The 16400-nt window shown below is 41.4% G+C and overlaps 1 protein-coding gene across 1 annotated transcript in view; it reads left to right on the top strand.

Annotated features, from left to right (window-relative positions):
• Agbl1 (AGBL carboxypeptidase 1) overlaps positions 1 to 16400 on the top strand; it is a 659915-nt gene that overhangs the window by 314986 nt on the left and 328529 nt on the right. Inside the window, exon 18 of the mRNA XM_050153973.1 lies at positions 8511 to 8640. Coding sequence (XP_050009930.1) covers positions 8511 to 8640 — 130 coding nt within the window. The remainder of the gene's footprint in view (positions 1 to 8510; positions 8641 to 16400) is intronic.

Genomic DNA, 16400 nt, shown 5'->3' with positions numbered 1-16400 from the left:
TTTCAAATCTTATTCCACTATCATTTATTTTCACATTATGCAAGGGTCAATAAAATATTTAAAATTTAGAAACTAAATAATTTAATCTTATCTAGTAAAGTGCCATGTGACAAGCTGTAATTGGTGATGGCCCTTGAATGGCCTCAGCATTGGTGGTGCAGCCTAAGGCAAGGCTGTTTTGCAGATTCTTCACAGTCCCTGCTTGTCTTTAGAAACATGTACCTTGGGTATCAATGGTTTCAGTAAAAATGTGTATGTTTCTATATGGTATCAAAGGCTCTATCAAAATGAGAATATAGTAAATATCCTTTGTGGATTTAAGAGATGTTTTAGGCTCCTCCTTCCCATTGGCAATCAACCTGACAAGCTGTTCTGAAAAAACAAACAAACAAAACACTGGGTGTGACCAATACTGACCCTCCCTTGTGATCTTTTAAATTGTTTTGTTTGAAGTTCGTTTTTGTGAAATCAGGCTTCTATATAACAAGACAAACTGCCTTTACATCTCGCTATGTATTGATGTTCAAATTAAAAACATGTAAGACACTAACCAAATAGAGGGAAACCGAGTGTGCAGATATGTGATGTTGCAGGGGAGGGTCACCTTGCAGTCCTCTTGAGCTGCCTCTGCTCCAGGTGAGACGGAGAGTCTAAATATCATCTCTTCTAGTTCCCTTCAGTGTGGGGCAATGATGCCCTTTATAAAGGACATGGTTCCATTTCTAAAGGTTAACTTTCTTGCTTTCCTTCTGTTCTATGTGAAACACCACATCTTGCACTTCATTGTGCACTGGTTCCATAGCAGCCTTATTCAAATGAAGGTGGCTCAGGAGTGGGACTCAGGTGCTATTGATGCTGCTGGTTGGTGGGGGTACTTTATTTGGGGGGGAGGAAGAAAGCATAAAGAGCAACCAACTTGGGGCTGGAGAGATGGCTCAGAGGTTAAGAGCATTGCCTGCTCTTCCAAAGGTCCTGAGTTCAATTCCCAACAACCACATGGTGGCTCACAACCATCTGTAATGGGGTCTGGTGCCCTCTTCTGGCCTGCAGGCATACACACAGACAGAATATTATATACATAATAAATAAATAAATATTTTAAAAAAAAGATCGACCAACTTACACTTTGATTTATGTTAAAAATTCAATTTTGAGTATTTCTCTTCATATGTGTGAGCATTCGTATGTTTGCCCATGTTTTCCTCTGTGCCCCCACTTCTTTCCAGTGTGGAGATGATGCTTGGGCTGATGAAGGTGACTTCTAAATTCCAAACACCCTGCTTCTCCTAAGACTCCAAAGCTTGCTCTTTTGGGCTCCCTTGCTATTCATCCTGGCTTCATCTATCCAGGCTGTTGGCTGCCTTCTCTCCATTGTTCAGATGAAGATGGATGGGGGATTTTTGAATTATCTTTTTATCTGACTGAGCTTTATGAATTCTCTTTTCGGAAGGGATGCAGAGTCTCCCTTTATTTTCTGATTCATTGTTCATTCTTGCTTCAGGAGTCCTGGTATTCACATTCTTATTTCTGAAGTTATAGCTTATAATACTTGTTTCTCAATGTCATGGTGACCCCCACTCTTATGCGATAAACATGCTCTATAATTAATGTTGAAAATATGGTTCTGAGAAGCTGGGCCTGGCAGCACTCAAGAGGTGGAGGTGGCAGTGTTATGAAGTGGAGGGTAAACTGGACTATATCATTAGATTACCAAAAAAGGAAAAAGATGAAATAAAGAAAGAAAAGTTTGACTCTAGGTTAATTGATGATTAAACTCATCCTCTATTCAGAATATCAGGCAGAAAGTCATTCAGTGACCTCTTATTTAAGAGTGGTCCTGTTTTGGTCCCATAGAGGCTCTACAGCTGTCGGGCCAGAGCTCATGCGTTTCCACAAGCTTGGCTTTCAGCTGTCTTTGTAGATTTCTCCATCATGATCTTGACATCCCTTGCTCATGTATTTCCTTCTCCCTCCCTTTGGCTGGATTCTTAGGGCTCAGCCTTGTGCTTGGTTGTAGATTTCTGCATCTGGCTCCATCCATTAGTTACCAGATGAAGGTTCTATGATGATAGTTGGGATATTCACCAATCTGATTACAAGGGAAGCCCAGTTCAGGCACTCTCTCCACTATTGCTAAGAGTCTTAGCTGGGGTCATCCTTGTAGATTCTTAAGATTTTCCCTAGTACCAGGTTTCTCCCTAACTCTATAGTAGCTTTATCAAGATACCTCTTTCTTTCCTCTCCCTATCCATCCCACCCACAACCATGCTTTTCCTCAATGCTCTCATTCCCCATCACCTCCCCTTTACTGCCCTACCTCACCTCCAGTTTACCCAGAAGACCTCACCTAATTCACCTTCTCAGGGCACTCTATGCTTCCCTTTTAGAATTCTCCTTGTTACCTAGCTTCTCTAGAGCTGTGGTTTATAGTCTGGTTATCCTTTGCTTTATTTTAATATCTATTTATGAGTACATACTGTGTTTGTCTTTATGGATCTTGGTAACCTCACTCAAAATGCCTTTTTTCTAGTTCCATCCATTTGCCTACAAAGTTCATGATGTTATTGTTTTTCACAGCTGAGTAATACTCAATTGTGTAAATGTACCACTTTTTCTTTATCCATTCTTCAGTTGAGGGGCAACTAGGTTGTTTCCAGCATTATTGCACATAAAGCTGCTATGAATATTGTAGAGCAAGTGTCCTTGTGGTATGAAAGAGTATTCTTTGGGTATATTCTCGAGAGCAGTATCAGTGGTTCTTGGAGTAGTTTGACTCTCAATTTTCTGAGAAACTGCCATACTGATTTCCTAATGAGGGCTTCTGAGTACCAGCCTCAGTTACCTCTCAGGGTTCAGACATTATGCTATAGCAAGTACAATGTTTAGAAAAATATGAAGGTAGTATAAATTCTTCACTACATATGTTTCTTTATTCTTCTTTTCCGTTCATCTTTGTTTTGTAAAGTTTCCAGTTCATATGCACACAAAACAAAGGCAACTCTCAGAGCTTGAATTTTTCAGGGTCAAAAAGCAGATAAGAGCTATCCTGAGATACACTGTCAACATCTTTATAGCCCTGGGGAGGCATGGCCAGAAAGTACACCCAAGCAACACCAGTTGGCTTCTAAGCTATAGAAGGGGAGAAAGAGTTCGTGTGTTAAACTATATTCCTAAGTTACAATCCTGTGTTAATAAACTGAGGTGAAGCTAGGTCTAGGGGTCTAATAGCTTTCTTCATGTTAGAGCTGAGTGTCAGCTGAGGTTAGCACGTTAGAGCACTCAATCTCAATGAGCTTGAACGTCTCTTTATCTTTAAAGGTCACAAATGTGATCTATATGAAAGACTCCTTTGCTCAATGCACATCCTGCCAAATAGAAGCAGGGAGTTGGCTTCATTCAGAGAATGGGGTGAAGATTTGACTGTGGGAATCAAGGCTGTTACCTGTGTACTAAATTCTCTCATGGAGTAGGGAAAGTCATCCAATAAGCAAAAGAACCATGCAGGCTTTCCAGTGACTACAGTTCTTATGGGACAAATAGTTATGAAGCATGTCCCAGTATATATTGTATATATCAAAACTAAATGGCTAAATGACAGGTCATCTTCCTGACCACCCACAGACATATGTGCCCATAAGACTGAGGTATAAGCAGTGAAATGAAATATCTACATCCCATGAGATTAGACACTACAATTCAGTTACTGGGGAGACACCAAAGTGCTCCAACAAGAGTGAGCAACTGATTTCAGAGTTGATGGTCCTACAGACCTTTTTGGACAGGATTAATCCTCCATCAGATAACCATGCCTCTGGTGGGTTGACATTTGAAATCTAGTTGCCACCTGCTTCTCATGGCCCTGGCAATTTCCAAAGTGACTGTACAGGTTTTCACTCCTACCTGCTGTGGAAAAGAGTTCCCCCAACTCCACATCCTCTCCAACATGAGCTGTCCTTAGAGGCAGGGTATTAATTGTTCAAAACCATCAATGACCATGGTGAGTTCAGGGGCCACTCTGACCTACTTGAGCCTTTGCCTCAGAAATGAACAAATACACAGACCATTCAAAGTTAGTACAAACTAAGGAGGCCCCGTTTTGGTCAAGCATTTAACTCCATGAAGCCATTGTAATTCCAGATCTAGACTGAGAGATAAACTAATATGCATTTTGAGGGTGTTCCAGGGATGCAGGATGCAGTTCAAGGTAAAATGGCAACGTCTGAATATCTGGGTATCTAAAGTAATAGACTTTCTGCATACAAACTTTATTTAAACTGAAGCTCAAAAAGTGTGGCAAGCTAGGCTGGGGACATAGTATGGTTGGTAGAGTGCTAGCCTGATGTCCATGAAGTCTGAATTTTGATCCCCAGAATGTCACAAACTAGGACAGTGACCCCTGCACTCAGGAGGCAAGGCAAGAGAACCAGAACGTTCTCCTTGGCTGCATAGAAAATTCGAGGCCAGTCTGGAATATATGAGAACTTGTCGGGGGGGGGTGAGAGGGGGAGAGAGAGGGAAAGAGAGAGAAAGAGGGGGAGAGGGAGAGGGAGAATGAGAGAGAGAGGGGGGAAGGGAGAAGAAAGGGGGGAGAGAGAGAAGATAAAGACTGCAGAGGGCTAGTTGTAGCATATTACCTGTGAGGATAGGAAGTATGTGGTATTTTTCCCGTGAAAGTTTATCATGTTCAGTGGGAAGGAAGAGCACTGATCACTACTTACTCTTCCTGTAAGTAAAGCGAGACATCAAACTCTATTTGAGGGATGACCCCTTTCCAGAAATTACAGGCTCTGGATGTCTTGCCAGCCCGTCATCACTGTCCATCTGCTAATTCTCTGCACATCGAAGCGGCAGCTGTCATTGCCGAGAATGCTACAGTAAGATAATAAGATGGGGTACATTTCATCTTTGCGTGCTTAAAACAAATCCCCGTGAAGAGCAGCAGCAGCTCCCCGGGATGAGAGAGCGATCTCAGGTGTCATTAACATAAAATGCCAAATGGATTTGCAGGTTGGGAGCAAATGGATTTGCTTTAAAAGCGAAAGCTCTCAAGGTAGGTGTAGTACACACCATGGCCCTCTGCAGTCGCCGAGCTGGAGGAAATATCAAAGCCATAGGCATACACGAAGACACCTCAAAATCACAGCCACACATGCAGGTCTGAATATAAATGCAAGCATATGTGCTTCTCAATTCTACACGGCCTAGCTATGCCACTGGGGTGGTTCAGTTTCTTTATCTCAGAAAACAAACAGCTACCAAACAAAACTTGCCCTAAACTAAGAGCTCCCTAACTTCTATATTATTTTCACTGTCACAACTTTTCTCCACATCCAGATCACAAATAGTCTTGCATGTCTTCTCATCCCTTATCCCTGGCTAGTAACCTAAAGAATAATCAGTAATACCTTTTCTAATTTTTTTTGGTTAATTTTGTTTTGTTCCATCCTACTACCTCCACTGTGAAGTGTGCTTAAATAAAATGAAACTTCAAGTGGAACACAGCCTCTTCTCAGTGGTCTCTGGTCAAGCTTCTCCTCTATTCAGTTCACCCTGCATCTTGGTACCCGACTATTTTCATAGGCAGTATAGATTTCATGAGGCAAGAAAACAACGGACATAGTCACAGTTGTGCTGTGCGTCCCTGACCATTGCAGATATGAATGAAGTTGTGGATAGAGTCGTGTGTGTGTGTGGATGTAGCTGTGGGTATACTCACACGTCACACGTGACATAGATAGGATTGTGCAGCTAGTTTTCCTTGTAAACACAGCTGTTAGATATCATTTCATTTGATTGTCCAGAAGAAGACCAGGGTTTGATGGCGCACGGCAATGATGCCCACAATGATGATAACCTTGGAAAGCAGGTTAAAAGTATTTAATATTTCCACGTGAGATTTCTGACTCTAAATGAGGTCTCTGAATCCCATACATGGTGATGGAACCAGATGCTGGAACTATGTCCGCTTACTCAAAACTTGGGTGATTTCTAGCTGAAATACAGAACTTGGCTTTTTCTATTTTTGGGAAATATGGTATAGAATTTTATTTCTGCTGTGTGGTAACCTATGAACCTTGCCATGAAGATGTCACCCCTGAACGTGGTCTCCATGGAGCTGAAGGAAAGAAGAGGGAAAGAGAAATGCAGAATTGTTGACTGCTGGATACAGAACAATACACACCCTTTGTTTACATGAACAGGAAGCCTTTGAAAGAACCTCTGCTCATTTCATCATGGTCAGTGTTACAGAGAAAATAAAATCTGCGCTGCTGACGAGAATCCAGGTCAAGACAAGAAAATGACAGGGCAATTAAAGTGTCTTCAGGCTTTTGGATGCCTTGACTTGAGAAGAAAAACTAACGAAAACACAGCAAATATGCAGAGGTCAAGTCTAGCATATTCTTCCTTTATGCTGCTATTGGCATGAAAAATTAGTCTGTTGCTATGTAACCCATGATAACCTTGAACTTCTGATCTCCTTGCCTCTGCCTCCTGAATGTTGAGAGTACAGATATGTGCTCCCACACCTGGTTTATATGGTGCCGGGGGTTGGACCGATGGCTTCTTGCATGCTTAGACAAACACTGTTACCAAGTTAGCTACATCCCTAGCCCCTCAAGTCAAATATTCTATAGCAAATTCAGGAGAAATGAATGATTAAAGATCTTCAATTCCTAGTGATCTCTAAAAGAGAGTCTACAAGCAACTAAAAACTAATATCTAAAGGTTTCAGAACATGGAGATTGAACTATTGTAAGAAATATTATAAGCCTTTTCATCTCCAAGATTAATTGAAAATAGGACAGTGGCTTCAAGACAGAAAATGTGTCAGTTTCTATATTTAAATGTCAGAGGAAGATGTTTCTATCTTGTTTACTGAATATCAATTCTGACACAGTTATTTATGTAATTTAAAGTTTTATATTTTTGAGAATTTAATACATGAGTTAGGTATTTATATCACATTTGCTCTGTCCTTTCCCCTGTCTACTTCTCCCATTTCCTCCCATACTCCTTTAAAATTCATAGCCTCTTTTTCATTACTGTTGTGCACACACACGCACACACACACACATACACCAAGTCCCTTTAGTTTACTGATATGAACTACTATTTAGGACTGACCCCTTGAGATTGATTAAATCATTGGAGGCCTCACCCCTAGAAAGAACTGATTAGCCCATTTCCCTTCTCTCATACCCATTGATTAACAATAGCCATTCATCTAGGGATGGAACCTTGTAAAAGTTGCACACATAACCCCATCCAAATAGGCTTGTTGACAAGTACCATTACACAGTCTTATATGGTTGGCTGACACATTTTCTTTTGCAAGTTTGCTGGTACTAGATTATTCTTGCCTGGATTTCTTCCACTCTGATGATGAAGACCAAATAAATAAAAATGATATTAATACAAATTTCTCCAAAATGGTTCCATAAGGACTGTGATTAAGGGTGGAACAAACAGGAATAGAATTCTTTAGCTTGGGAACATATAAAATTTTGGGTGCTGGGGTAGCCCACTGAAAGTTAAATGGGTGGGAATGGACTGACTAAGTATGAGAAGCTTAGTCAAATATATGTCAGACACACTTGCACAGCTGATACTAAGCAGTTCTATTGTGGTGGAGATTGGAAGGGTACTAGGAGGAGATTGAATGGTGGTGGTTCTGGTGATGGATATGTTTTATTGACACCCTCCATCTGTAGCACCTTGTTGGTTTATTATGTAGAGTAAATGACATCATAGTAAAACTACCAGGAGTGTGTCCTATGGATGGGTGTTTCTGGGAAGTTTTCCAGGTGTGTTGGCCTCCTAGGATGCCTCTACCTGGAAGCTTTGTCTCTTGGTTATAAAGCTGAGTCATCTTTGAAATAAACACGCTAGCTTTGACTGCGAGTATTCCCAGGGAACATGTGATCTTGAGCACATTCCAGTTCTTGTAGCTTTCAAGGATTACCCATGACTAGGGAGAGAAACAATGGAACAGAGAAGGGATGTGTGGGCTAGAGGCAGAGACCTGGGTATAAAGACTTTTGTTATGTATTTTGGGTCACTCATGTAGTTGCTTTTAGGTCTCGATTTCTTCACAATAGGTGGTAATACTATTGGCTTCACAGAGTTATTGGGTCAGCATACTCAGTGAGCTATCTTGAGCTCAAATTAATTATTTGTAGAATTGAGGGACCTGGAGAGTCATACACTGAATTTGTTTTTTATGGGTATATACAGTGGAAAATTGTGTTTCCCAGATTTGTCTCAAAACTCTATTAACCCAGCATTAAGTCAAGTGCCGTTTCTGGTTCTTCTAGCAGCTGTAAATAAGTAGGCCAGTCCGGACACTTGCAGGACAGATCTGTAGCTTCCTGGACATCTGGAGCTGGTGGCAGTTGGGCAGGAGTCAGAGGGAGGTTGGATTCATTAGTTTGTTTGTCTGCTTGGGTTTTATTCTACGAAGCTATTTTCTTCGAAATGTCTGATGCTTGGTGCGTTGTTCCTTCCTGCAGTCACAGATGCTCACTGAGGGGTGAGGACCTCAACCGGCAGTGGCTCCTTCCCCAAGCTCGTCTCCAGCCAACCATCTACCATGCCAAAGGTCTCCTCCACTACCTGAGCAGTATTGGCCGGGGGCCTGTGGTGAGTCACTTTCTTCTTTTAAAACGTCTATTCTTCTCATACATTACCAGATTCCTTCCACCCTCCAGCAGGCAGTTTATCAGCTGTTCAGGCAATAAAAACAAAGGGGGAAAACGTACGCGATAATTTTAATGAGGAATTTATTATAATAGTTGTTGTATCAAGTTACCACACACTGTTACATGCTATCCAGCAGAATAGAGTCTCCTTGTATTACATTTCTGGAAGCTGGCAGCCTACAATCAAAGAGATGGCAAGCTGTTCTGATTCTGGTGGTTTTAGGAAAAAAAATATAGTTCCTTCTCTTGCAGTGTGTTGTGGCAACCTGCGGTGCTTAGCAGTCTTTCGTTTATGGTGGCCCATTTGAGTCATGGCTTACATCTTCCCAGGACCATCTGAGCTTGGTGTCTGGTGGTCCTCGTTCTTTCTTCTAAAGATGTTCATCATTGAATTAGAGCAGTTACTCAGTTTGACCTCAGAATTCTTCAACTTGTTAAGATGTTCCTTCTGTATAAGGACATAGTCCTAGGCACCAGGGATGAGGGTGGCAAAAAATATTTTACAAAGATGCAATTCATCTCACAAGAGGTTCAGAACAATGGTTCAGTACTCACTGGTGAAAAATGGACAAAATGTAAAATGAATTACATTTTCTTGACTTAAATTTGTCTAGTTTTACTCCTGCTTCATTAAACTAGACAAAAATATACATACCCATTAGAGGATGGAGAAAATCTTCTAAATGTTCATATTTAGATTCAACTAACATTCATGTTTTTCAAGACAAATCTAGTGCTATTTTAGGCTGTTTCGCATGTAGGGTTTTCAGTCCCAGGTACTATGCAAATGATGTCAGTCAGACCCTTTGAAATGAGAGGCCTTAGCTCCAGAAAAGAAAGAGGAAATGACAACAGGGTGGTCTGTGGGAATGCTCTTGTGTTGTCTACAGACTGTGAGCAGATCCATCAGCAGAAGTGTGGGGACAAATGTCCACATGTAGAGAGCTTAGTTAAAAGTGAAGGAACATCAGATTGGGCAGCTCTATCCTAATCCACTTTTTAAAGCTTCTACTATGTGATTGAGAGCATGCCATGTTTAAGGAGTCCTGGGAAGCTGTGTGAATGTGTGCTTTAGGTTTGTACTCAAATGTCAAGATCAAAGATCAACATGTACAGTGCTCTCCATAAGGCCATTCGAATGTACACAGCAGAATAGAGATTCAGTTCTGTTGTTGGAGGCTGCTTATTCATTTCCGGGCCACCAAGACTCCCAAAATAATCACACAGAAATCTGTATTAATTGCAATGCTGTTTGGCCAATAGATTAAGCATATTTCTAGCTAGCTTTTACATCTTAAATCAACCCATCTCTATTAACGTGTGCACCACTATGAGGTCGTGGCCAACCAGCAAGTTTCCAGGATCTGTCTCCTCTAGTGGTGGCTATATAGCATCCTACTGAATCCACCTACTTCTCCCAGCCTTTAGCTTAGTTTTCCTGCCTAGCTCTATTCTGCCCAGTCACAGGCCAAATAAGCTTCTTTATTCAGTCATCAACAATAGCAACACATATATAGAAGGACTTCCCATACCATACCATGTTGTGGTTTTTTTATTGATTTTATTGAGCTTCTTTATTCAGTCATCAACAATAGCAACACATATATAGAAGGACTTCCCATACCATACCATGTTGTGTTTTTTTTATTGATTTTATTGAGTTCTACATTTTTCTCTGCTCCTCTCCCTGCCTCTCCCCTTCCTTTCAACCCTCTCCCATGGTCCCCATGCTCCCAATTTACTCAGGAGATCTTGTCTTTTACTACTTCCCATATAGATTAGATTCATGTATGTCTCTCTTAGGGTCCTATTGTTGTCTGAGTTCTCTGGGACTGTGATTTGTAGGCTGGTTTTCTTTGCTTTATGTTTAAAAATATCTTATGAGTGAGTACATATGACAATTGTCTTTCTGGGTCTAGGCTACCTCACTCAATATGATGTTTTCTAGCTCTGTTCATTTGCCTGTAAATTTCAAAATGCCAATATTTTTCTATGCTGTGTAGTACTCCATTGTATAAATGTACCACATTTTCCTTATCTATTCTTTAGTCGAAGGGCATTTAGGTTGTCAACAAAACAAAATGGCAGCCTACAGAATGGGAAAAGATCTTCACCAACCCCACATCAGACAGAGGTCTAATCTCCAAAATATACAAAGAACTCAAGAAATCAGTCATCAAAAAAACAAATACCCCCCCCCAAATGAAGTACAGACTTAAACAGAGAACTCTCAACAGAGGAATCTAAAATGGCTGAAAGACATTTAAGGAAATGTTCAACATCCTTAGTCATCAGAGAAATGCAAATCAAAACAACTCTGTGATTCCATCTTACACCTGTAAGAATGGCCAAGATCAAAAACACTGATAACACTTAATGCTGGAGAGATTGTGGGGTAAAGGGAACACTCCTGCATTGCTGGTGGGAGTGCAAACTGGTACAGTCCCTTTGGCTATCAGTGTAGCGATTTCTCAGAAAATTAAGAAATAATTTCCTCAAGACCTAGCAATACCACTGTGGGGTATATATATCCAAAGGATGCTCAATTTTGCCACAAGGACATGTGCTTAACTATGTTCATAGCAGCTTTGTCATAGCCAGAACCTGGAAACATGTTGTGATTTTTTTTTGATGTCACACTATAGCCTCTCTTTGTGACTTTCTCTTTGAGAGAGTATATTGACGGTACCCACATCCAGGTTGAGAGATTTCATGGACATCAAAATAGTCATTAACTTGTATGAATACTTTATTTCGGTGAAAGGAAACAGATTAAAATAGACACTTGACAAGGCATACATGTCATATCTATGAGGGAGCTGGTGTAAGCGCCCCCATCCAGTAGAGCTTGAAGGAGAGCTTAACTCTCTGGCAACAGTGTAACTACTACCAATTAGATAACTTCACCTGAACTTGATCCTAAGGGTATTTTTTTCCTATTATTTTGATTATTTTTCTACCTGTAGTAAGTATATATTTCAAAACCTGCGTATGATAAATAATGATCAATTAAGAGTGTGTGACATTTCTGTCTTCTTAAAAATTAAAAAAAGCAATATGAAAGACAAACATTCCAAGTTCTTATTTATTTGTGGATGCTTAAAATGTCAAATTCAATATAGAATAATGGTTACTAACAAGTTACAGAGGAAGAGGGATAAAAGATGAAGGGAGGTTGGATAATAGACCCAAAGCACAGAAGCAGGGAGCAGTGAGGTCTAGTGTTTCTCAACGCAGTAGACTGACTGCTGATTTACAGGGACTTACGTACTTTAGAATTTCCGAGGCTCCAAGCACAATGTGATTATGAAGGTATAGATATGTCAGTTGCCATGACTTGATTATCCCACATTCCACATGTACATTGAAATATCACTGCATAGCCCATAAATAGGTTCAGATAATAGGAAGGAGGTGGTCAGCTACGTAGCCATGGGGTGCTTTCCACAGTTCATTCTTCACTCCAAATCCATCCTCCTCCAGATGTCACACTTATGCCTCCAGGTTCAAGCCTTGCACTAAAACTCATCCTACTAGCATTGATTATCTGGCACTGCCCAAATCCCCAGCCAATGAGAGACACTCTTATCCAGCAGAACATTCCAAAGGATTAAAGGTTCATCTCCAAGAGCTCATCAGGACACAGGGTGTTCTTTGAAACCTGCCAAGTTCCACCACTCCAGATTTGCCGAGTCTACTTCTCTTTTGCCATAGAACACGTGTGTGCTCCCACCCCAAAGCGTCTAAATTCAACACTGGGTCAAATGTACAATATCATGTCGCTGCCATGCCTGCTTCACCCAAGGAAGTAGTGTCATCTCTGCTGGTGATTGCCTTCAACAAGCTCTCCATACCAAGGCTCCAATCTCGTGGTTGCAAGCTGGAGGAAGGATGTTTCTCTGCGTGGGAAGCTTTTGCCTCCAGGAGAAGAGAGCGATTTGGAACGGAAGAATGCCATATCTGATACACATTTAAACGCACGCGCATAGTAAAACCCACCACAAAACAGGATTTCTTTCTGCTCCGACAATCTCTAATTGAAGAGCACAGCATTTATTTTAAAGTGTGACAGGTGAAAGGCTTGTTTAAAAGTATAAATAAACATTAATTAGCCATAAACACGACAGCCACAGACTTGTTTCCTGCTGGGACCATCTGAGAGGTGGGTGAGAAACAGCTGAGTACTAACTGCTAGTCACGGTGCTATGGAGCTCTCTAATTGGCTGAATGCCACCTTTTAGTTACCTACAGGGCTAAATTTAACCCTCCTCCCACCTGCAATTGCATCCCCGCCATTCACTCCTACTGGTCCTGTCCTGGCAGGGAAGAGTCCCTCTGTGTCCACACTGATTTTTAAGTTCTATGGCTGGAGATTAATGCCGACTCTGCCTGGTTTCTGGGTCTTATGAAAACATTCTTTGATGGCTGGGAAGATCCACCTATTATAGATGCTCCTCAGGTATTTGAGTCTTGGGTGAATTAATGTGAGTCGCAAGGACCAAAAGGATGTGAGACAGAGATTAAAATCGCTATGCTGATTCCTCTGAGGCTTGCCAATAAGCAGGCATGTACCTTTGTTCTTCATTTCCTGCATCTGTTCACCTTCCCTACAATGTGAACAGTCATCTCCCTGTTTGTATATTAATTTATATCATGGAGTTGTAATGATTATGGTAGGCACTAGTGATGCAAATGCAATATACACATTTTGTTTTATAGTTTTTAAAACTTTAATAATCATGCATGCATATAGTCTGTTTGAACAAATCCAGCCCTGTTACCTCTCCTCTAATTCCCCTCTTCCACCCCCTCCCACTTTTCCCTTCCAATGCTATGGGCTTTAAAATATAATCTAATACCCACAAAATCTATTTACTGATGCCTATATGTACATGAATGTGCAACCATCTACTGGGGCATGGATGGTCTCTCAGGACCTGCATTGCAAAGGAAACTAAACCGGCAACTATTGGTTGCTAATAGGGCCTTAGTTGTCACCAGTTGCTAATAGGACCTCATCATCCATCCCCTGCTCCATCCATTTTTTTCCAATGATTGCACAGCCTTGAGGAGAGAGGGCATATTATAGGTGTCCCATTTAAAACTGAATACTCCACAATCTTATTTTCTGCACATTGGCTGTTTGGGGGTCTCTGTATTAATCACCACATACTGTAAAAAGAAGCTTCTATGGTGAAGGTTGAGAAATGCATGTATCTACGGGCATAAAGATAAGAACTCAAACATGGGTTTCTTACAATGTCCATTTAACAGAATAAAAGATGATCCTCTGATTTGAGTTCTTAAGGAGACAGCATGACCCAAAGTATAAAAATGGTGACAGAGGTCGTGCAAAGCTTTTCTGGGACATTTATGATGCAGATGATGAGTTGAGATGGAATCATGGGAGAACTAGGTGGTGACGCCACTTCTGCTGTATTTGAAGGATAAGCTGGCACGGGGAACACTCCTGGGCTCTTACAGATCTTCTGCTAGCTCTTCCCCATTTTAGTGAACCCGTAATGGCTGTTCTTGTTTGTCAGAGAGTTCAGATGTTGGACTCAAAAGACCAGACAGACAAGAAATGTTAGCCTATTCTTGTCTTGAAATATTGTCCAATAATCGTCCTAGATGGCTATAATAAATGCCCAGATCAGAAACAACTTGGAGAGGAAAGGGTTCATTTCAGGTTACCCTTTCAGGTCACAGTCCATCATTAAAGAAAGTCAGAGAAAGAACTCAAGGAGAAACTATGGAGGAATGAATACCGTTTACTAGTTTGCTCTCTGGCTCATGCTCAGCTTTCTTTGTTATATAGCCCAGACCCATTTGCCTAAGGAGGGTGCTGCCCAAAGTGGACTAAGCCCTTCTACATCAGTCATCAATAGGTCAACCTTTCACAGCCATTGCCCCAGGCTAAAGTAATCTAGGCAGTTCTTCAATGAAAGATCTCTTCCCAGGTGTCTCTATGCTGTGTCAAGTTGACAATAAAAGCTAACCAGTATAGTAATCAAAATTCTCCCCAATAAGAAAATCCAATTAACTAGCAGCACATTCAGTATACAAATTGATATCAAAACATTATTTTAACTGAAAGAAATTGGGTATAAAAAGATACATAGTATATATTTGTATTTCATAACAAGGATAGGTAAATATTAGAACACTGTTTAACTCCAGGGGAAGAACTTGTAGAAAGTTATCATGATTGAGACTAAGTTATACCAACCTTCCTGAACTATATATTCAGCATTTATATTTTCCAGTAATGAGCAATTTTTGCCTAAATACAGAAAATTTAAAAGGACACGTAACAAAAATACGGAGGATAACATACAGCTGGCTAAAAATTGGGGTGCGTGAAATAGACTGGTCAGCCTAGAAGGGTGCGAGTCAAGTCTAGAAAGGCAAATTCGCCAATACTTAACAGAAGGCAGTGAAAATGCCGTTTAGAAGTCATGAAGACCCAACCAGAGAGAAAACACGCCAGCAGGGAAGCCCAGTGTAACAGACAAGTTCAAGAATCGGCTGTTAAGAGGCATCGACTTGCTTCCTGTTTGTGACGCTCCACACGAGAGCCAGAAGACCCTTGACCCAGAGCACAGTCCAGCACGCATCACCACTGGAGAGGGCTCTCCGGCTAGAGCCGGGTCACAGGATGTCAGGCAAACAGTCTCGGAGGAGCTGCCATGTTGCAGCTGCTGCCTTGGTCCTTGGGCTGTTGCCAAGACCTGGGCTTCAGGATTAGGAGAGGTATCGATTCCCATCCACGTGGCTCTTGCTGCGTGAGTGCCTGTTGATAAAGGGATTTCAGGATTCTTTGAAGAGCTCATTGATCCTCCCTTTACAGCTCTCACAAACTGGGCTGCCTTCTGCCATGGGACAGAACAGGTCCTGTGTGTGTGTGTGTGTGTGTGTGTGTGTGTGTGTGTGTGTGTGTGTGTGTGTGTGTGTGTGTGTGTGTATGTATGCATGTATGCACATATGTGTTTACTTTCTCTAAGGCCCAGTGGAATGAGAGTGTTCTCCATGTAAAAGATCTCCCTGGTTGCATTTGTACCCCCAGCATATATGTTTAGTAAATTAGCCTACATTTAAAAAAGCAAAGACAGAGAATGGGAGGAAGATTGCAGGTCCTTAAAACCTGTCTATGCAGAGATAGGGAGACTCAGTATAGCATTTATTATCTGTACTGTATTCCTCAGAAGGGGTAGAAAATAAAGGTATTGTCTTTGCTTATGTCCACTGTTTGTTGAGGATATAAATTTAGAACTTTCTACACTGTTGTAGTCGGAGGCTGCTTGCTGCGAACTCCCTGACCAGCAGGAAGGAACAGCCACCAGACGAGGATTCTTCCCAAATCACGCTTTATTGGAGCCTCTTGGTTGAAGGGAGAGCAGAAAGCAAGGGGCCCCGAGCTCTGATTTGCAGCTGCTTATATAGGGAGTCTGCCTAGCAACCTTTGATACTTTAACTGTTTTTCTGGAGACCCACCAGCAGGAAAGAAAGCAGACATCCTTGTCAATTACAGACCACAAGGAAGTTCCCCTGCCTGTCAGGGGGAGTGTGGGCAGCTAGATCACAACAACTCACCCTATTTTCTGGTGGAAGAACTGCAACCTTAATATGGAGTTATTTATCAAGCGAGGCTGGGGCCAAATGCCATCTTATAATGGCAGCCACTCAAATCGGCTCCCAGCA

This window comes from Alexandromys fortis, unplaced genomic scaffold (genome assembly GCF_014885135.2).
Source record: "Alexandromys fortis isolate MF-2015 unplaced genomic scaffold, M_Fortis_MF-2015_v1.1 scaffold_86, whole genome shotgun sequence".
Taxonomy (NCBI): Eukaryota; Metazoa; Chordata; class Mammalia; order Rodentia; family Cricetidae; genus Alexandromys; species Alexandromys fortis.
The sequence above is the reverse complement of the archived record's forward strand: the minus strand, read 5'-3'. Positions and strand labels throughout refer to the sequence as shown.